At 36.7% G+C, this 22,151-nt stretch overlaps 3 protein-coding genes across 11 annotated transcripts; 2 read left to right on the plus strand and 1 right to left on the minus strand.

Annotated features, from left to right (window-relative positions):
- Positions 1–4,752: 4,752 nt before the first annotated feature.
- On the minus strand, positions 4,753–8,401 carry LOC125185343. Of its 8 annotated transcripts, none has more exons than XR_007170111.1 (6): positions 8,037–8,401; positions 6,618–6,738; positions 5,760–5,838; positions 5,578–5,668; positions 5,294–5,318; positions 4,753–4,921 (listed from the first exon to the last, which is right to left on the minus strand). XR_007170111.1 is itself a non-coding variant. In XM_048081867.1 (3 exons), exons 1-3 carry the CDS (start codon positions 8,299–8,301, stop codon positions 4,870–4,872), a joined length of 342 nt encoding a protein of 113 aa, XP_047937824.1. In that variant the 5' UTR covers positions 8,302–8,401; the 3' UTR covers positions 4,753–4,869. The 8 variants fall into 8 exon arrangements, 1 of the variants encoding a protein (XP_047937824.1); XR_007170110.1 differs by having other exon boundaries at positions 5,540–5,668; XR_007170114.1 differs by lacking the exon at positions 5,578–5,668.
- A 1,636-nt stretch (positions 8,402–10,037) lies between these two features.
- LOC125220289 lies at positions 10,038–10,929 on the plus strand. The gene is made up of 2 exons (XM_048122447.1): positions 10,038–10,224; positions 10,280–10,929. Exons 1-2 carry the CDS (start codon positions 10,038–10,040, stop codon positions 10,927–10,929), a joined length of 837 nt encoding a protein of 278 aa, XP_047978404.1.
- Positions 10,930–12,173: 1,244 nt separating this feature from the next.
- Positions 12,174–14,288, plus strand: LOC125219512 (binding partner of ACD11 1-like). 2 transcript variants are annotated; one of them, XM_048121508.1, is made up of 6 exons: positions 12,174–12,273; positions 12,417–12,460; positions 12,894–13,025; positions 13,283–13,358; positions 13,517–13,630; positions 13,710–14,288. In XM_048121508.1, the coding sequence occupies exons 3-6, from the start codon at positions 12,910–12,912 to the stop codon at positions 14,148–14,150; spliced, it is 747 nt and encodes a 248-aa protein (XP_047977465.1). In that variant the 5' UTR covers positions 12,174–12,273; positions 12,417–12,460; positions 12,894–12,909; the 3' UTR covers positions 14,151–14,288. The 2 variants fall into 2 exon arrangements, with proteins under 2 accessions (XP_047977465.1, XP_047977466.1); XM_048121509.1 differs by having other exon boundaries at positions 13,713–14,288.
- Positions 14,289–22,151: the final 7,863 nt, after the last annotated feature.

Consider the following 22,151-nt stretch of genomic DNA (forward strand, 5'->3'; position numbering starts at 1 on the left):
CCCACCGTTCTATAGTACAGTGAAGTCATTTTGCCATTTTGATTCGTTTCAAAATAGTGTAGTCATTTCTTTTTAAGTAAAAATCAACACTTTTTTCTCATCTACTTCACTCTTTCTTACTTTATTCTCTTTTCACCTCTCTATCTTTTTTCATTTCCTACTTTATTCTTTTTTAACTTAACTTACTTAGCATATTTTTTCTTAAATCACGTGCCGAAAGAAACACATCCACTACTATGGAACGGAAGGAGTATAAAAATAATAATATTTGGGACGGCATGAAGATTCATGCCTAGTTGGTAAAGCAAGAGAGATGAGAAGAATGATTGCACTCCCTCCGTCCCGGCTAAGATGACACATTGCTTAGCCGGCACGGGGTTTTAGGAGTTATTGGTTAAAGTGTTTAATTGGAGAGAGAGAAGGTGGGTGTAAGTATTAAAGTAGAGAGATAAAGAAAGATGGATATTTTAATAGGAGTGAGAAAAAGTGGTTGAGTGTATTAATTGGAAAGAGAAAGTTACCAAAAAAGGAAATGTGTCATCTTAATTGGGACAAACTAAAAAGGAAAACGTGTCATCTTAAGCGGGACGGAGGGAGTAGTAGATAGTGAGACCCTTGTTATTATTAGTAATTAATGGTGGGCCTTATACTGTTGTAAATAAATTGATATATATGGGTAATGAGTTGGGGACAAATTTCCATGAATGGAAATGCCATATGTATGAGACGGGCTAAAAGGAAAGTGTCCCTAATTTGGTATGCGAACTTTGTCAAGGTATCAATTTTGGTCCGTAACGTTTGAAAATATATTCTGAGGTACATGAACAACGATTTAATATCATTTGAGCTACTTTCACTATTTAAAAAAAAATTTGGGTGAAAATAACCTTAAGGCCATAAAGGGCAACTCTGTCTATTTATTCTATTTTTATTAAAATATTGGCAGCACATCTTTTCGGTTCACGAACTTTACCAAAATACTCCCTCTGTCCACGATTAAGAGTCTCATTTCTAAATGGCGCGAGTTTTAAGAAATGTTAAGAAAAGTGGGTGGAAGAAAGTTAGTGGAATATGGGTTCCACTTGTATATATTAGTTTTAAATGATATGTGAGTGGAATGAGTTAGTGGAATGCGGAGTCTCTTTACCATTTATGGTAATTATGAACCGAGACTCTTATTCGTGGACGGACCAAAATGAAAACATGGGACTCTTATTCGTGGACGGAGGGAGTATCATTTTAGGTCCCAGTTTTAATTCCTTCTCTGTTCGATCCTGTAAGCATTTCTCACTCATCATCTCTCACTCTTCAACACAATAATCTCACTTCCTCTCTCCATGATTCACGAAGCTCTGCTGCTAAGATTAAATCCTTACCTCTTGATCACAATTCTCTTTCTGGAAAATCTTCAATTCTTTAACGGTATTAGTTTTTCTCGAGGAGTTGGATTTGAATCACAACAAATTTGAAGGAAGCATTGATGAAATTGACAGTTTGTCGTCTTAAAAGATGATGAATCTTGAGAAGAACAATCTTGATGGCTTTATTCCAGATTCAATTCAAAAACTTCTAAATCTTTCTGTTTTAAACCTGAACAACAACAGATTCTGCGATGGAATCCCACTGATCATCGGAAACAACAACCTCGCTATATTACCTTGATCTCTCCGAGAACAATTTTACCATAGAAAGCCCACTTTCTCAAGGAATTAAAGATCAAACAAATAAAATGATATTTTCGCAAAGTTCACGGACCAAAAAGAATGTTCTTTTAATATTTTAATGAAGAAGATATAGTAAATAAACTAAAATATCCTTTATGGTTTTAAGGGTATTTTCGTCAAAAAAGGTTTGAAACAATAAAAAGTAGATCAAATGATATTAAATCGAAGTTTATGGATCTCATAAAAGATTTTCAAATGTTACAGATCAAAACTTATACCTTGACAAAGTTCGTGGACTAAAAAAAAATTCCCTCCATGTAATTTTACTACAGTTAACATAGTCGATTTAATCAGACATCTGGTAATAAAATTTAGATTTTTTAACCCGAAACTGCTAATATGATATCTTTTTTTATCGTAAGTTGTAAGGAGTTTACTTCAATTTTCAAATATGATTATAGCAAACAAAAAATTGCACTAACTGATTATTCAATAATAGGATTATTAATAAAGTTTTCGTTAATTGTTCTTTCTTCTTCGAAATTGATCTGATATTTGTTGGTTTCTCGATTACAAGAGATAAATTGGGCGTAATACAACTCAAAAGAAGAAATACATAATGAAAACCGAAACGAAATTATAATAACAAAAAACGAAACAATAAACCTTAAAAGTGGAAATAAGCCGAGTCGAGGAGGCCTCTTTTTGCAAGACGAGATACGCCTAGGTAGTGCTCTCAGATTGGTGTGTCATCCCGAAAGATAAAACAAATTTCGTCTTTGATAAAGCAGCACTGCTATAAGCAAAGCTCCGGCGAACTGGATGGAGGTGAGGGCAGAACTTCGGCAGAAAGACAATGCATGAGAGGGAGAGAGCTTATGCTGTTGTGTATGTTTGTGAATTGGTGTGCGATATGCATGGAGTGGCTAGCCTATTTATAGGTTGAGTCCACTGTAGGGGTCAACATAGCCTTGATGGTTGTCATCATTGGAAGGCTGTAACCGACGGGCGTTACAAGAGCTGGAGATGTTGATCCTAGACGGACGTATCCGGACAAGCTGCGCGTGTAGGTTCGTTCACGACGTGGACTTTATCACATGTCAGTCACGTTGGTTTCGCTGCGTCATACTGACGAGGTGTCATCCCATTTAGCTCGCTGACGTGGAAACATTGATGGTCTAAAAAGAATTAGACTAGCCTCAGGTCAAGTTCGAGCACCCGGCCCAAATACCATCCAAAGACCAATTGCCAAGATCCAAGGACACGAACACGAGCACTCGAGGCTCGCGGCCAAGGCAGGGCGGGCGACGGCGGTGTGGGTGTAGGCCACATAACCCATCTTAGTCCACTATAATTATTACACGTAATAATTCTTCTTATTAAATACTACTCCCTCCGTCCCGGTTAAGATGATACATTTCTTGGCGGCACAAGATTTTAGGAGTTATTGGTTAAAGTGTTTAATTAGAAAGAGAAAAAATGGGTGTAAGTATTAAAATAGAGAGAGAAAGATGAATATATTTAATAGGAGTGAGAAAAAGTGGTTGTATGTATTTATTGGAGAGAGAAAGTTTCCAAAAAAAGAAATGTGTCATCTTAGTTGGAACAAACTTAAAAGGAAAATGTTTCATCTTAAGCGGGACGGAGGGAGTACTAGTTTAATAAGGTTGTCACATCCAATATGAGATAATTAACTCTCTTAACTAATCTCATAGCTTATTAAATTAGCTCGCATTTGTGCCCAACTTTAATTCATTATTTCTCACTCACCAATAATCGGATTTGAGAAAATGAATATACTATGATCATATAATCCGAACGTAGATCGACGCTATGTCATTTAATTAAACAAAATTAAATAACTCGCCAAAGTTATTATTGGTCAAAGTTCTTTGACCGGACACATTCCAACAATATTAAAAAGAGTTGCAACGATGGAAGAGAAAATTATACTATGTATCTGAGTAATTTTTGTAGAATCTTATATGCGCGAACGTAGAAAAATTGCAGTATGTGAGAGGGTACTTTTGGTAAATCCAGCTGGCTCAATTTGGAGATATTAGAGGGGGAGAGACCGAGACAAGAGAGAGAGATAGAGGAGGCAGCTAATCTATACAATATATAAAAGGAGAGTTTTGGAGGAGTTTTAGAGAATTTATTTGCTATTTAATTTAAAAAATTATATTAAATTAAAAATGTTGAATTATAAAAGTCTATATGGAGTGAGTGGGAGGTTATAAACGTTAGATTAAAAGCTAAATAAATAAATCTGGTCAGCATTCTCACGTCTTCTTCATTTTCTTTACCATTTACTTCAAATCCAACTCCATTAATGAATAAATAAATAACAATTGCTTTCCCTCCAAATTCAGCCCCAATAAATCAATTGAGAAATATTGATAATATTTTATTTTTGTTGTTATAGGTATATTTTATGCGAACTCACGACTTCAGTAAGACAGATGGGGTCGTCATCATCGTTGACGTTGGTGTCCCAACTACCAACGTGCTAAGGAATTGAGGTCTGAAATCTGCTGGTTGTAGATTTTTTTTTACTTGATTTGTGGATCCATTGGAGTACGTACTGTCAAATAAATATGCAATTGTAGATTTTTTCCTTATTTTATTGTAGTTTTAAGTGGGGCGGACAACTTATAGATGACAAACTTTAAAGATGACAAACGAGTTATTTTACCTATGAGTTTTGTTGAAGAGTGTGAAAATTGAAGGTTTTAGTTTATAATGATGAGGTTGATTTTAATTTTAAAGTTAATATAGTGTATAAAGAAGTTTTAAAAATGATGAGTTTAATTCTTTATTGTGATAGATTTTTGTCTTCCTACTCCATGATTTAATGTTTAAACAATATATTATGTGATTCGTCTCGAATTTATTATGCTGCAATGTTGATTTGTATAGGATTTTGATTCTCATATAACTAAAGTTGTTACTTATATTGTTCATTGTTAATATTGATTCTAATTTTGTTTAATTAATTTAAAATTTAAAATTATTATTTTAAAAATATATTAATCTGTGCATAGTACAGACGGCGTGATACTAGTTAAATACTAAAAAACCACTCCTGCTAATTAATAATTTTTTGTATGTATCAAAACATAATTTATGGGAGAGGGAGCCTATATTTGTTAGGTTTGCGGTCTTTACTAAAGAAATTTACTCTATTACAACATGTATATCTATTTTATTCTTTCAAAGCTGCTGATCCATTAATCAATTTCCAATGCTCTTTATCCCTGAAAATAATTATTGATATATTAGTAATTATATTTAAAATTACTTTCATGACTAAGCATAAAGAATCTACAAACAAGCCTAGAAAAAAGTGTGACAACCTATAAAATATAAGCTTATTTGAATTAAGTAAAATATTCATTCAGTATGTATGACATATTATATCTACCAAAAATAATGAATATCCCCTAATTCAGTTATCAGCCCACGTAAATTTTCATTTGGCAATGCAAACATTTGATAGGCTGTCACACTTTTTTCTAAATAAAACAAGCATAAGATAAAGATTTTTGCAGAACAAATAAGAAATCCACTTTGTATAGTAATTTGGAGAAAAGGGTACAACCCACTAAATATTAGTAGTATCATCTTACCTTGGAAACATTATGCAATTTATATCTGCAAAAAAAAATTGTTGATATGTTAGTAATTAAGAGAGAGAGATTCATATTTCCAGCAGGTTCCAAGAGAGAGAGAAATTGAGTTAACACCCGTGCTTCATCTTTTCAGCAGGTTCCAATGTTATGTTTTTATGGGGAAGATGCATCTTTCTAACCAGCATGCTAAAGATGGGAATCCTATAAATACCCCCCTATATTAACACTCTCACTATCACTTACTTCCTCTCTGAATCGAAATCATCAAACTCATTGGTAACCTTCTTTCAATTGCTTTTCCATATCTTATTCCATCCCTCTGTACCCCTTTGATCAATTTTCTTCATCTCATTCCTTCTACTTCTCTGCAATCTGCAACATTGTTTTAGTTGTTGTTTAATCTTTGAATTTGTTTATGTTGAAAGAGATATTAAAAGAACTCAACAATGCCTCAGTGTTGCACCTTGATTGATAATTTGCACCCTTCGATTACTTCTTCTGTGATAGAGTGCGTTGCATCCGTGTCTTTGATGTTGCAGTGCCTGGGAATAAGGAGGAAATCATTAGCTTAGATTGTGTGCTTCATGATCGAGACGTACAATTTAGTATCTATCTATCTGTTTCTATAAATCTGGAAATCTGCCATGTTTTAATGCACCTACTTTATCTAACATTTCAGAGTGTGAGAATTCAAGCAACATTTCCAAGGAATTTGATTGAGAAGTTTCGTCTTGTTCTTTTCGACTAATTAACTTTGAAATCCAAATTGATAAATATCACCTATTTATTATGTAATCTGATATAGAAAGGGCATTAAGATAGTTACTGCACAGGATTTGTGAAATATCTTTGGATGTGTTACCTTTTAATGTGCAACGTTTTCTGCACTTCTTCTATCTTCAAGTGTAGACTTGAAGAGACTCTCATGGATGAATCACTCATCTGCACTATTGCAATCTCTATGTTAATCTTTTTGTCTCTATTTACCTTTTGTATTTTCTTCCTCTTATTTTGGAAATTTTGTTCGCTCATTTTGTCACGTGTAAAGAATCAATAATCTTATTAGTGTGGATCAAACATAGAAAATATTGCAATAAGTTCTCTATTTTGATTAGAATTTGACACAGATATGATTATTTACAATCTTTGAAGCCTGCTATGTTTAATTTTTAAACATGCTCTGAAAAAACAATTGATTTATGTCTGTGAAGTTTTGAGTCAGGGGTTGTAAGTATGAATGCTTTTGAATTTTTCCTCAAATATGTGAAAGTTTGATGTAGAAAAATCATTGATCTATGGTTGGGAAAAGGATTTAAGTTACCTTTTGCAGTTTACGTCCGTCTGTTAGTTTACAAACCCATATAACATTCCACCGCTTTCATCGGCCCCGTTTCCCTTCATTTTGTTGCCTCATATCTGCTATTGTACAGATGAGAACAGATCTGCTATCGTGTAGAAAACAATGAGTGTTTTATGAGAACATATCTGAAATCTAAGTCAATTACAAATCGTTTAAAATGAATCAAGAAGCGGATTTTACCTTTATCTTACTAATTTAAAGTGTTAGTTTGGTGAAAAGACAATTTTATCCTTTTTGGTGGGAAATGAGAAGCTGACTGTGTATTAAGTTTTTCTAATTTTTTTCAAATGTTGGCATTATACATGTTACAAAAAATGCTCAATTAAAGCAGAGGCTTCTCAAATGTTGGTGTAAGGGTATGACTTAGCTAAATATATGGCTTATAATGGTTTTACGTATATAATAATGAACTTGACGTTGGTCAGATAAAACTAATACCTTAACTTATTTTGGTCTTTAATGAATGGTTTTTCTAGCAAGTGTTAATCAAAGTTATGAAATATCAAAAGTCTCCATATTGTTCGGTTTAATGAATGATTTTTTAAGTCTTTGTTTTTGTTTTGAGGTTTGCTTTTTTTTAGTTTCTTAGTCCAGGCACATTAGTATTGAGGCACATGAAATCAACAAGAATTTAAGCTTTAACACTCATTCTAATCTGAACATCTCTTAATCCACTAAATGAACACAAAGCATAATAAACCAACAAAATCTTATCATACCATCATATTTTAAGAAAAATTATATGCAAGATGTATTCTATTTAGATGAAACCATACTCTCATACTATAGTCAGACAAGAATATGTAAATTGATTGACCTGCACTTTTAGAACACTATGTTTTTAATTCTACAACCAACTAAGCAATTTTCTTCTCATTTTGCAGATATATATTTTCAATTTAAGCAAATGAAGAAACTAAGAGATCTTCTACTATAAAGGAAGAGTTATATTCTTTATGAAAGCTCAAATAATCAATGAGGTAAGCCATCTATACCTTACATTATCCATTTTGTTTGGATATTGTATTTAATCTTTAGCAATCCTTTCATGATGTGTTGTTCCCTAAATGTACTTGTGGAATACATGACGGTTACCACCTTTACCCAAATTAAATTTCTAATAAACATTAAAATTTAAAGGCTTGTCTTTCAAAAATTTGATATTTGGTCCTTTGCTTTCACTCACTTCTGGATTCGAATCTGCTATTTAAGTTTTCATTTTTGAGTTATGTGTATTCATGATTTCGCAATTTCAATCTATAATTTACACATGCAGATCATAACAATTTAAATTTTTGAAGTTTATGTTGAAGTAGATAAATTCAGAAACTTTGAACAATTTAGCAATTCTAATCTTTGTAGTTTCAAATCGATTTTTACCTTGGAAGAAGTATTCTTCGAATTTTCTTTGGTTGTCGTTCGTGAGCTTGATCCGGCTCCAGATTTGTTTTTGATTTGCTTGGTTTAATGGTTTTTTTGGTTGATCAAGAAGTGTTGTAGCAAGTTTCCTCCTTTGAACTCCGATCTGCACCGTTTGGTCGCCATCGTTTTTGTCGCAGCAGACGTCAGCGGTTGAAGGTCGTTCGGTTAAATCCTTCAATCGGCGGATGATAAAAGAGGAAACTTGATATAATTTTTTGATCATGTGCTACCTGTAGAATTTGGCTTCAAGAACGGGCGAAGGGTGTGATTGGAAAGGAGGTGGTGTATTGGTGGAGAAGATGATCTTCTCTTCCTTTTTTTAAAATTTTATATTTCCTCTTCTATAATTTTAGATAGAATGTTGATATTATACTGTATTTATTTAGTGATTTATGATATTGTATTGGTGTGGGTGCGTAAATTGTTTTCCAAATCATGAATAAATAAATATTAGTATTATTTGTTTCTCATTTCTACTAATTCAAAAAATCACATTTTTGAGTTCTTATAAATTAGCCAAAATCTCACTTAATTCTAAATCACAAATGGAATTTTATTTAACAGTATTTGATGTTATTTGAAAACAAACCCATTAAAAACAACTTTTTCACCACAAAATGTGCACTTAGGTATTTTAGCATATAATTGATGTTTTCTCAAAACCAGGACATCCCTAATATGTAATGCATGATCATCAATGTTTATGAAATAAAGAGAATATCATCAAAATATATCACAACAAAATTCCCTATGAAAGATCTAAGCACATGGTTCATTAACTTCATAAAAGTTGGTGGATCGTTGGTCAACCAAAAGACACAATCATCCAGTCATAAAGTCTAAATTTGGTTTTAAAAAAAGTACTCCATCCGTTTCGCCATAGTTGAGTCATTTTACCGTTTCGGGAAGTTTCTTCATATTTGATAACTTTTTTCTCTTTCTTACTTTACTCTCTCTTACTTTATTCTCTCTACTTTATTCACTTTATACTTTATTCTTTCTACATTTTCCTCTCTCTTACTTTTTTTATCTATTTTTTTAACACACCCAACATTCATTTCTTAAACTTCGTGCCCAAAAGTTCCGCCTCAACTATAGCGAAACGGAGGGAGTAGTGGTTCATTCATCTCCATCATCAATCATAAAGAAATAGATATTGATGACTATGTTAGATAGTGATCTTATTACTGAACCTGCAATTAACACACATACACCATCTTCCATCGTTTTTAGAGCATGCGCAGTGGGGCGGACGATGCGACGGACGATGCATCGTCCGCCACATGTGGCATCGCGGACGATGAGTTAACCATCGTCCGTGGACGAAGCGCGGACGATGCTCATCGTCCGTCGCATCGTCCGCCACTGTGGCATCGCGGACGATGCCACGGACGATGCGAACGCGTTTTTTTTTTTGATATTTTTTCAATTTTTTTTCTTATTTAAACACCACAATTCCAACCCATTTCACACACTCCAATTTCACATCTCTTCAATTATTCTCTCTCATCTCCTCAAAAATGAATCCCGGCGACTACGATTTGAGTACATCGAATGGCTGCAGACGGGCCTTGACTCGATCCTTGTTCGATGCCGTTAATGAAGTCGCGGCGGAATGCTTGGCACAAATGCAGCGGGAGCAGGCAGCGGCGGAGGAGCGGCGGCGGCGCGGGTCCCTCGCCCGATACGACGTCGGACGTATGTCCCGCGTGAGCACGATGTAGCCCACGAACGTCTGTTCGCTGATTATTTTTCCGAGAATCCAAGGTGGGGCCCGAATGTTTTTCACCGCCGTTTTAGAATGAGCCGAGATCTTTTTCTCCACATTGTGCACATGTTGGAGGGACGTGATGAGTACTTCCAGTATCGGAAAGACGAGATCGGCAGACCCGGACTTATGCCGTTGCAGACAGTGCACGGTTGCGATCCGCCAGTTGGCCTACGGCACAACAACAAGATATGTTCGACGAGTACCTTTACGTCGGGGAGACAACTGGCCGCGAATGTCTCAAGACTTTTTGTAAGTTAGTTGTGGACGCTTTTGGCGACACATATTTGCGACGCCCGACTGCTGATGATTGTCAGAGGCTGATGAGGATGCACGAGACGGTGCACGGCTTCCCTGGGATTCTAGGGAGCATCGACTGTATGCACTGGCAGTGGAAGAACTGCCTGACGGCATGGAGAGGCCAATTTACCAGGCGGCTACAAGGGCAGCCACCCTACGATGATCCTGGAAGCCGTCGCTGACCAACGCCTCTGGATCTGGCATGCCTACTTCGGTGTAGTCGGGTCGAACAACGACATCAACTTCCTCAACTCGTCCACCCTCTTCGCGGATCAGTGCAGGGGTCGCGAACCGGCCATCGAGTTCACTGCCAACGGCCGCAGACATCATATGGGGTACTACTTGGCCGATGGCATATACCCAAGGTGGCCTGTTTTTTTGAAGACGATCACCTGCCCAATTGGTGAGAGGAGAGTCTTGTTTGCGGCAAAGCAGGAGTCCGCGCAGAAGGATGTGGAGTGGGCTTTTGGGGTGCTCCAATCGCGGTGGGCAATCGTGAAAGGTTCGGCGCGTTTCTGGTACAAGGAAGTCATCGCCGACGTCATGTATGCGTGCATCATCATGCATAACATGATAGTCGAACAAGAAGTTGGACATGTCACCGATTGGGTGGATGATGAAGCCGGATCTAGCTCCAGCACGGCGACCCCGCCTGTCACTCGAGGATTACCGATGGGCTTCGGTGAGGTTCTACAGCGACAGAGCTCAATGCACAGCCAACAAGACCATACTCAGCTCATGACCGACATGATTGAAGAAGTTTGGAACCGCAACCGCCGTTGAGAATTTGTGGTTTTTTTTATTTCGTATTGTAATGTTTTAATTTTAATGAAATGAAGTTTATTTTCCAAATTTTGAAGTATTTAAATATTCAAATAATAGATAAAATGCTTAGGGCGTCGCTTAGGGCTCCGTCCCACTGCAAGTGGAATGGACAGAGGATAAAATGCTGACGTAGCGGTGCATAGGGCATCGCTTAGAGCGGGCTATAATCCGTCCCATTGTGGATGCTCTTAAGGACAAGAATTACCGGCATGACACGAGGATAGAGAGGCTCTTGAATCAAAACTTTGAAAATGAGTCCCCGTTGCCTATAAATCTATTGTATCTCATTCGATTGGCTTTTTAGGTTGCCTAGTTTGGAAGTGACTCCCCTGACAAGAAGTTGATTTGGTTATCGAACTCTACACGTCATTTTATTGTGGATTCCTAATCTATTAACGCTACTTCTACTATTTTTTCCCTCTTTCTCTCTTATTTTTCCTTATTGAATTGTACATTAAAACCATTATCATTTACAAGTTTATCTATTTATTAAGGACGAATAGAGTACCTTTTTTGTCATTTTATGTCACACTTTATTAATTTTATACTATTAAAATTCATATCGTTCCAAAAGAATCTATTTTTAAGAAATTATATAGGGTATGAAAACGAAAATTATAACTCCCTCCGTCCCATATAATTTGTCCCATTTTCTGTTTCTATCCGTCCCACATAATTTTTCTCATTTCACTTTTTACCATTTTTGGTAGTGGATCTCATATTCCACTAACTCATTCCTTCTTATATTTCATTATAAAACTAATACCCCCCCGTCCCATTGAAGATGACCCACTTTCCTTTTTGGTTTGTCCCAATCAAGATGACCCATTATTTAAAATGGAAACACCTTTATCTCTACTTTATTCCCTTTCTCCTACTTTACTCTCTCCTCTTACCACACAAAATATAACTGCATAAAATCCCGTGCCGCCCAAGGAAGGGGTCATCTTCCTTGGGACGGAGGGAGTATATAAAAGTTGGAACCTAACTTTTTCTACTCACTTTTCATTATATTTCTTAAAATCTGTGCCCGATCAAAGTGAGATAAATTATCCAGGACGTAAGGAGTACTATAGTGGAATAATAAAATGGGACATTGAAAATGGGACGGGATCAGAGTGAAAATTCGAAGATTTTCAAGGACGAAATCCAAATTAAGTGCAATCATGGCGGTCAATAGCTCTGTATAAATTATTACGAAATTAAAACTCTTAAAACTTTAACGGTGTTCTTCAACGCGAAGCTTCTTCTTCAATCAAACCCAATTTCTATCTCTGGTTTCCCATTTCTAACTAAAATTAGGTACGCCCCGAAAAATGTTTCGGTCTTGAGCTAAATCTTTCATCGAATTTTGCTAAATGATTGCTCTCTTCTTCATCTTTTTGCTCAGGAATCAGCCCTATTTCTTACCTATTACTTCAATTGTTTCTTCTTCTTCTTCTTAGGGTTCCAGCTGCTTGCTCGTGAGGCGCTCGTAATCAATTTTACGGTAATGCCTCAGCTGTTAACGTAATATTAGTTCAATTGTTGAAAATTTCTCGTTTTGGCTGATTATTGTGTATTCTCTTCAGAATTTAAGCGCAACGTTTACTGAATTTTTGCTAGTATTTTACTCAGTTTCTGTCGTCTTACTATTTATCTTTGATTGTAACATTGATTATGGCTGATTTTGCGCATGAATTTAGTTAGCCACAAATATTTTTTAGCTGTTGTTTATATTAAGGGAGAATATTTTCTTCAAATTTTCTAGCAAGTCTATACACACCTTTGATGCATAGTTATAAATCAAGCAGATCTCAACCGAAAGTCGAAGTTCTTTCATGTTGTTAAATCCCTCTTTAGTTCTTTTGTGCAATTAATTTCTGGTAGTATGTTTCTTCAAGTGTATTAGTTGAATGATCAACCTGTTTGTCTGTTTGAAGATTACTCGGTTCAGAAATGAAGACGAGAGGTTATGCAGTAGAAATCACAAACCTATCTCCTAATGCAACGGAGAAAGATGTTCGTGATTTTCTCACCTTCTGTGGCGCAATTCAACATGTTGAATTTGTCAGGTACTCTCCATGTAGTGGTACTGATTAGATTTGATCAGTTTTCAGATATCTCATCTTTTATAAAAAAGTCAGAATCTCGCATCTTAAAACATGACTTAGTACGTATATTCGAGAAAAAAAAAATTTAACTAAGAGGGTGAAAGCTATTATGAGGTAAATTACCAGAATTCTATGGAGTTGTTACTACTAGAGCTTGCTGTAATGATCATTTTGTGTTTTTTGTTGATACAGTTTCATATTTTCTTTTTCTTTCACAGAACCGGTGACTCTGAATGTGTCACCTATGTGACTTTCAAAAATCCGCATGCTGTGGAAACTGCTGTTCTTCTCAGTGTGAGTTGAGTTTATGAAAACTTTATTTTACACCTAGTTAATAAAAAAGTCGGATAAGGCATTGAGTGTTGAGATCTAAGGCCTGTTATCTCGTCTTAAAAACTGATGAAAATTTATTTCGTGTAATAATGAAGTTCAAAAGTTTCTATTTTTGTTAGGGAGACACAATCTTGGATCAACCTGTACGCATAGTACAATGGGGACATTGTGGCGTCGATTATAATGTTCACAATCACTCTTCATGGAAGATTGAAGACGATGTTAATCTTAGCGTAAACACATTCCCTTCACTTCACCATGTCTCTTCTTAGTTCGTCTTATATCTGTAACTATTGAGTATCCTCATTTCAGCAGCGTTCTGAGAGACACGAGGCTGCGCCATCTGCTGGAAAAGCCGTCTATTCTGCCCAAGACACTGCAAAAGCAATGGCCGCCAAAGGATTTGTACTCGGAAAAGACGCAGTGGTGAGAGCTAAAGCATATGCAGAATCCCATCAAGTACCGGCAGCTGCAATAGCGAAGGTTTCACGGCTTAGCAATGGAATCGGGTTGACTGATAAGATAACTTACGGGATTCAAACAGCCAAATCTGTGGATCAAAGGTATCACATTTCAGGTACAACGAGATCAGCTGTGTCTGTGACGCAGAAGACTGCAGCTTCAGCTGCAAACGCGGTGGTTAGCTCGAGTTACTTCTCTAAGGGAGCTCTCTGGTTGTCCGGTGCTCTGAACAGAGCCTCTCAGGTTGCTGGAGATCTTGGCAATCGCGGTGTTGGCAAAGATAGCCAGTGAAGATTCTGTATAAACAGTGAGAGAACTTGTTTTACAAGCACTATTTCTATTAGTACTTCCATTTCAATTTTATAGGAGTAGTATATTTTCACGAACTACATCAAAATGATTATATGAATATATATACATTTCCAACTACCAACATCAAATTAATAATATTACAGATAAATGGTGCATAACATTGGCACGAATTCTCAATTTCTCATATGAATATGTGTTTAATTTTAGTTTCCAATATAAAATTAAAGTTTCCTTTACAAATATGTTTTGTTGTTAATATTCTTTTTATAACAATTAGGTCAATTTTATCACTCTGTTCAAATTGGCTCAAAAACTTTTTGCCACTTATATTATTAAGGGCATCTTTTTTAATACTACAAATTAAAGGATTCTACTTTCAAAACACTTTGCTTTGAACCATTATAAATAAAGACAATTCAAATCATGTGAAATAGTAGTAAACTGTAGTATGTTCTACGCATGGATTTTTAATACTTTTAAAATTTGACATTATTTTCTTCTTTTATATTGCTATCTGTGGATATTATATAGTTTGATTAGAAAAGATTCTTATAATAGGGGATAAACGCCATAAAAGATTATGAAATCCTTACATATCAAAGCGAATGAAATCCTTATATATCAAAGGGTGGTGATTTTGCGTCATAATATCTTTATGCCGTATTATATTATGTTATTTTTCCATAATTACATTTTATATTGCGACTTATTGAGCCATAATATCCTTATGTTATTTTGCCATAGTTACGTAATATCCTTAATTCCTTATGTTATTTTTGCCATAGTTTTTGGCAAAAATAACATAAGGATATTATAGCATAGAGAAATTATGTTTTAAAATAACCATCCCTTTTTAATTCACTTTCATGCCAAATTAAATGTGAATTTCTAATGGAAAATGAAGGAAGGAGTCTCCCTCTCACCACATAAATAACCCAACCTCGCTAGAGTATCATCGTGTAACGCCCCACTTTTTCAAACCCTAATTTTCGGGTTATAAAATTTTTGCATTAAATGTCTTAAATGCTATCATATGTGGATTATTTGATGAGTAATTAATTGCATAGTGTCTTTGTGACCTAATTGCGTATGAGATTTGAGATTGAGTTGAATAGTCAACTTGTTGAAATGTTGACGTGGCTATTGAATAGTCAAAGATGGGAAAAATGTGACGTGGCCGTTGAAAGGTCAATACGTTGAGAAAATGGAGTGGAAGTGAAGAGATGATTGATCTGAATATGTGAATATTTGATGCGGAGAAATATAATTTGGGTGAATTATTTTCTAAGGGATGAGTGAGAAAAATAATAGGAGCATTTATTTAAATCATGTGGATTTTCGGCCACTATCTTTATTGGAGAAGATATAATATTATTCTTGGATTTAATTATTGCTTGGGATAATTATCCAAATTAAATCCAAAGTCCAAATACTCTATAATTCCTACATGGAATTTTCGAAATTTGTCACCTTTGATATTCATGAGATTTTCGAAAATCTCATCTAGAAAGGAGGGAGGAATTATTTATTATTTTATTGATCCCTTATTTATTCTATTCCATGAATAAATATAAATAAACCAAAATATCCTACCATATCTTGCCAAATCTAAGAAGATATTGCATATCCTAATTAAATTAGGATTTGAAATTCAAATCCCTTTTGAGAATCAAAATACACGCCACTTTTGGCTATTAATTGGGGAGGAATATTATTATTTTCTTGCTCCGTGATATATTATTCTACTCCGTGAAATATTTGAATTAAATTATAGGCTAAATAAATAAGCCTAAATTTTCGAATTTCTCCTAAGTCTCAACGGCTTCAACGCCAACTACTCCTCAAATCTCTCCATATCTCTCCCAAATCTTTTATTTAATTAATTATTGGGATATTATTATTTGTGACTCTATAAATAGGAGAGAAACCCTAACCCTAGAGATCACAAAACCGGCGCCTCCCACTCCCAAAAATTTCGAAATCTTCTCTCCCACATTCTCCAAGTTTTCTTCAAGTTTTCTTCAAGATTTCTTCATCAATTGAGAAGAATTCAAGTGAAATTCAAGAGATTATTGAAGAATCAAGACTAATTCCTTGTTTCTACCGTTCGTTCTTTTGGAAAAGGTACTTTAATTATTGATCTCCTCTTCTTCTACCGATTAATCGGTATTCTTGAGTCCACATGCATTTAGATGAGTGAAGGGGAAATAAAGTGATGAAATTTGGGATGCATGGTTGTGTGTGTGTTTTTGACCGTGTGTGTGTGTGTGTGTGTGCACGCCTCGGTCGGCGTGCACAAGTGTGATGATCGTGTGCGTATGTTGTGTGTGTGGAACACTCATGCGTGACACGATTTAATGGTGATTTTGGAGTTGTTATTTGAATAAAAATGATATGCTAATCATACCTTGATTTTGATTGATGATTTTGAAAATAATCGATGGGAAAAAGGGAAACGTGAGATCATGCATGATTTGAAATCAATGATTGAATCTGATTTGTGATACGCCTAATTTAAAGGTGATACTTCGCGCTCTCAGCGTGATAAACGAGGAGAAGAGAATTCTATCGAGCTAAACCTACGAGGTGGGCTTTCTTTTAAAATAAGGACATTGTCCTAAACTGATATTGATGAGAATGAAAGATGTGTTATCATGCCTTGATTTGTTTTGTCGTGCCTATCCCTCGTGGCTATGCCACTATTGATATAATCGAATTCGGATCCTTGTAGAGCCGCAAACTCTACTTGGGTTAGTGTACACCAATGTTAGACCGAGTGTCAGCGTACGGGTTGGCCGGTCTAGTGACCTGGATTGCGGCCGCATTCCTTGTCATGTAGAATGAGGATATGGTAAACGTCTATGAGAAAAATGGTTGCGCGACCGTGATATTTGAGAAAGAAGATATTTTGGTGCCTCGGGTCTTTCTAAAGTTAAAACCCCGACGGACACTTGAAAATGGCATGATAATAACTATATTTGTGATAAAACTGTTTTCGGCAATGAGCCCATTGAGTATGATTATCGTACTCAGCCCTGCATGTGTTTTCCTTATGTGCAGGTTGAGTGGTGACGAGCGGGCGGCGGTGTTGAGTAGAGAATAATAAGATGATCTGTTGGTACTTAAGGTGTCGTTGTGTCCTCATACATAGCCTCACTTCTTTCTTGGTCGCTTCCGCTATTTTTATGAAAACTTATGATCTTTTGTTGGGATGAATACTTTTATTTCGTGGGTATATTTTGGATATGGAACACTTGAGAATATTTTGGAACTGTTGCTATTTTTGAGCATTATTGGTGATAGCCTTTTGTTGGATTTCTTGCTAAGGCATTATTCTTTTCCTATTAAATTGTTCATTAAATGCTTTAGTAAAAATCCCTTTTCAAATGGAACCCTAGCCTATGATCTTTGATGCATTTAAGTCCGTTTAGTTAACGATCGCCGCATTTATTATACCCTAGATGGGCGGGTCGTTACAGGACCCCGAGAAATATATCGATGGAACTCCTGAACTCTCCCCCGAAATGCCAATTTTCCTTATTTTTCCGGCTCGAACGTAACAGGGTTGCTCTCCTTCACCTAAAGAATCTCTGCTAGCGACCGTTTTTGCTCCCTTTGGTAGATGCCGGAAAGGACTCTTGCCGAACACTTGAAGGGCCAGCTCCCTGCTGTTGAGGATTCAGGTAACTTCTCACGTTCCCCATCCCTGCTTTCGAAGGGTTAAGGGGAGCTCCTTCTTTCTCTTGTCTCGGAACAGACAGGGAAGCCTTGTTCTTTCCGCCTCTAAAGTTTTCCTTGCTTAATGGTGGAAATTCCTTATCCCGCTCCTTCTCTTCTACAGCCTTATCAAGAGGATTACTCTCCCCAGTCTCTATCCCTCTAATGCCAACATCATCTTTCCCTAACACCGTGAGAGATCTCCTTTCCTCCGCTGATCCACTAGCTTTTAGGAAAGCCATGTTTTGCAGAGGTTGAGCTTCAAAGAGATCCAGTGAGTTATCAATTTCTGCACAGACCAAAGAGGACTCCCTGATTTCTCCATCCTCGAGAGGAAGGGCTTGGACCAGATCTAACCCTCCCATACTATCATTAGCCCCCGGCTGGGCCGAGGTATCTCCCTGATAATCAGCTTCATATGATCCAGTCTTCATAGGCATATCCTCAAACACCTCTTCTACCAAATCAGTGCCCTGGCCAACCTCAATCTCCTTCTCAAGTCTAAAATCTGAGACTCCCCCAACCTCATCTCCCTCCTGCTCAACAGCCCCAACCACAAGAATTCCCTCCCCCCGCAACCTCCATAAAATCGAAAACGGGGGGAGCATCCATCTTCCCATCCTCAATTTCCTGTACCTGTTTAAAACAAAATTTATTCCCACAAGCATCACTCCTAGGGGAAGGATTAACGCTCAACTTGCTCCGATTGGAGAGTCTCCTAGAGAAATGAGCCGTCGCAGAGCCCTTTCCGATCGGCGATGAGCCCTTGCGCCCACGTTTCCCTCCTCTCTTCATATCCACTAGCCTGAGACGGGGTGACATTGATTTAGCCCCCCAATTTTCTTTGCGATTGTGTCTTGTTTCGGAGATTCCAGCCCTGCCTGTTCCTCCACCGGACCTCCATCCAGTATGTCCTCCATCCGCCGGAAACACCAACACCAAACCAAACAAAGACAGAAAACAAACAATCTCGATGAAACAGTGACGCCGAAGATTACTATGTGAAAATCGCACACACTAGGTGTGAGATCCTCAGACTCAAAAATGCAATCTAGTTGTATACTGTATAAGTTAACTTAACAAAATCTAAGTCTTTGTTTTAGTAGATCGGTTGTGGGCGGCGTCCACTTTAAGGTAACACAGTCAGTTCTAAACAAAGAAAAAGATGAATTTAACAACCTAGTTGGAATTTGACTATCCATCGAGAAAGGTTGCAATGTCAGTCCGCATATTTCTAAGCCTTACTGAAATAAGATGACATTGGTGTGGTATAGCATTGAATGGATCTAACAACAAGACTTGCCCTTAGGCTATCTACTGAAAGGCGAGGTCTTGATAAATATTTGTTTCTTAATCAATGTAGGTTAGCATTGAGCATACGGTATTGATTATGTATTATTTTGACTTATCAAATGGTGCGGGTATTTTGTAACCCAATGATCCTGATATATTGGGTAGTGGTGATCAATATCTGGCGGTGCTAGGATTGCTATTATGTTGAAACGTGCACGAGGTGAGTCTCGTTTGATAATGTCCTCAAGAGGAGCTCGAACAAGGTTTTATTATTCGGAAAACTGGCCAGTTGGAGTTTTATTACTCTATGAATAATAAATAAGTGTTTCTTGCTAAGTCCATTCTTGGAATTAATAAGATATTAATTAATTAAGTCCATAGCAGACATTAATTAATTAATGGACATTTTTATCTTAAGCGCGGGAAATGAAAGTTAAACGGAAACCCGGATTACTTGTAATTTCGGATTTGGATGGGGAGAGTTCAATATTACTTCTGTAGTGGCTGCTCGTAATATTCCAATTATAACTTATATTAAATTGTGGGTTCAATTTAATTAGTAAAAGTAAATTGGATGAGCTCATATCCAAAACCTTCCATAGATCCCTGTATGGGCCCAAAAGGAACTTAATATAAATTGGAGAATAAAGGAAACAGAATTATCACAATTTTGTACTTAAAATTTTCGAAAATTTCGAGCTCCTCTAGTTGAAGAGGATTTCGAATTCTACTCCTATTCCCAAAAGGATTTCTTCTGTCTTCTTTATTTAAGTCCTAAAGTATTCTGGTGAGATCAGCCCACACTGATATCGGAGTACAGTTCGGGGAACCAGAGATAAGATTTGTGGTCTAGTATTCAAAGCGTCACGTGGAGAAGCAGCTAGCCATCTTCAATTCTTTGGAGAATTAATAAGGTATTTTTCTGCTCCGTAGAAAAACATGTTTTAGGTTTCAATATTCTTAAAGCATGATTAATTCAAGTTATGAGCATGATACATGTAAGAATTACGCGAATAGATTTTGTCTAAATAATCTGCTAAATAGATCTGATTATTATGTGATTTATTGGTGTGATTAATAATTGTTAAATTATGTTAATCCATGCAACACACCGCTTCCGCTGCCAGTTCCATCAATTGGTATCAGAGCCAGTCTTTGGCTCTGATTATTTGGATTTAAATTTCGCGAATTTCATGTATGCATGTGTTATTTGATTTCGAAGCATGTTCTTATTTTATTGTTTATAATTATGCATGATGAACTCAAGAACATTCGAATCAATAGAACTTGAATTATTCGAACGCACGAGATGTGCGATTCGTCGGCGCTTGCGCCGGGACGAATCGCGCTACATGCGATCGAAGAGGGTTGTCGAATTGAGTGGGAGCCGAGGGCCGACGGTGATGGGGCGACGCGCTGACGAGCGTGGGCTCGTGCGCGCCGCCGGCCAAGACCGCGAAACCATAGGCGGCGCCCGATGCGAATCGACGGTGGTGGAGAGCGAACTAGCTCGCTGCTCGTCCGAGAACTGCGGATTCTCTCCGCCGCGACGAACCCTAACCCTAGAAACCCTAACCCTAGAAACCCTAACCCAGTCACCCAGCCCTAGCGGCGCACGACCGAGAGCAGCCATGCCGAGAACGGCGGTTACTGGTTTGCGCGAGGCCGCCGGAGCATTGGGAGCTCGCCGGAGCTACGCGGCCATCGCTGCGTGGCTGGTTGACGAAGACCGGGGGAGTGTCTCGGCGGTTTTACGCTGGGAGAGAGGGAGGAGCAAGCAGCGCGCCTTCGGGCGCGGGCTGCCGGCGGCGGTCGGGCGGCGAATTCGCCGCGCCGGCGAGCGTCTCCGGGGGATTTCTTCAAATCTTCGTCGTGTTGATTCATGCAAACCTCGAATCACAAGATATTGACGAAAGATTATTTTGATGATTATTTAATTCATAAATTAAAAGATATCATTAAAAATAATATTATTTAATGAAATAAAATATTTTGGGATGATTTCCCTAGATTTTAGGAATGTTTTGATTATTTTCTATATCTATGGAATATTTTATATCCTAGATGATATAGATAAGAATAATTTAATAGTTTCCTAATTATCATATATATCTAAAATCTTTAATAAGATATATATATAAGATTGCATTAAATAATATAATTTAATTTTCTTCCTAATCTTGAACTTGGAAACTATATGAATTTAATTTTTCATGTCTAATTATGATTATAAATAATGTACTTTATTTTAGATATATCTTATAGTATGACATGAATAAGAATTAAATTCTAGATTAATAAATTCCTAAACTAACTTACTAAAGATAATAAAAGATTTAATTATCCAGTCAATTAAATACCAACATAATTTAATTAGTCTTAATCTGCCTTAAGGCTAAATGATAATTAATGAAAAACCATAACCCAAATATCTAAGCGATAATTATGAACTAAAAGTTTATATATGGTCTCCATCGGTTGGACTGCCAAATTTTGTGAAGTTGATTTTCTAATATTATCGCCACCTACAGAGTAGGGACAATAATCCTACGAAAACAGTAAGTTCATAAGGGCGGACTTCTCACATAATAAATAGAATGAACTAGAAAGTGGTTCCCAATATTATTGCCACCTGCAAAGTGGGGACAATAATCCTAAGGAACTGCGAGTTTCAGGGTTCAATCAAAATTTATGAGATAGCTTGGTTTTGTTATCAGCACATGAACATTGTTATGGGAGTGTGTTGTAGAAATAAAATTCTGTAATGCTAAATCTGATGGTCGTGCTTAGGCAGCATTAGGCGTGTTGACCTCCAAAGGAGGAAGATATTGATGTGTCGGTGTTGTGACCAGTAAAATTGTCAAAATTTTAATGCGTATTAACCTCCAAAGGAGGATACAATTTATTAATTTTGTTGTTGTAAGATACATAATTGTTTTGTGGTTATTTGTGATTATGTATTGAGCATGA

Source organism: Salvia hispanica, chromosome 4 (assembly GCF_023119035.1).
Source record: "Salvia hispanica cultivar TCC Black 2014 chromosome 4, UniMelb_Shisp_WGS_1.0, whole genome shotgun sequence".
NCBI lineage: Eukaryota > Viridiplantae > Streptophyta > Magnoliopsida > Lamiales > Lamiaceae > Salvia > Salvia hispanica.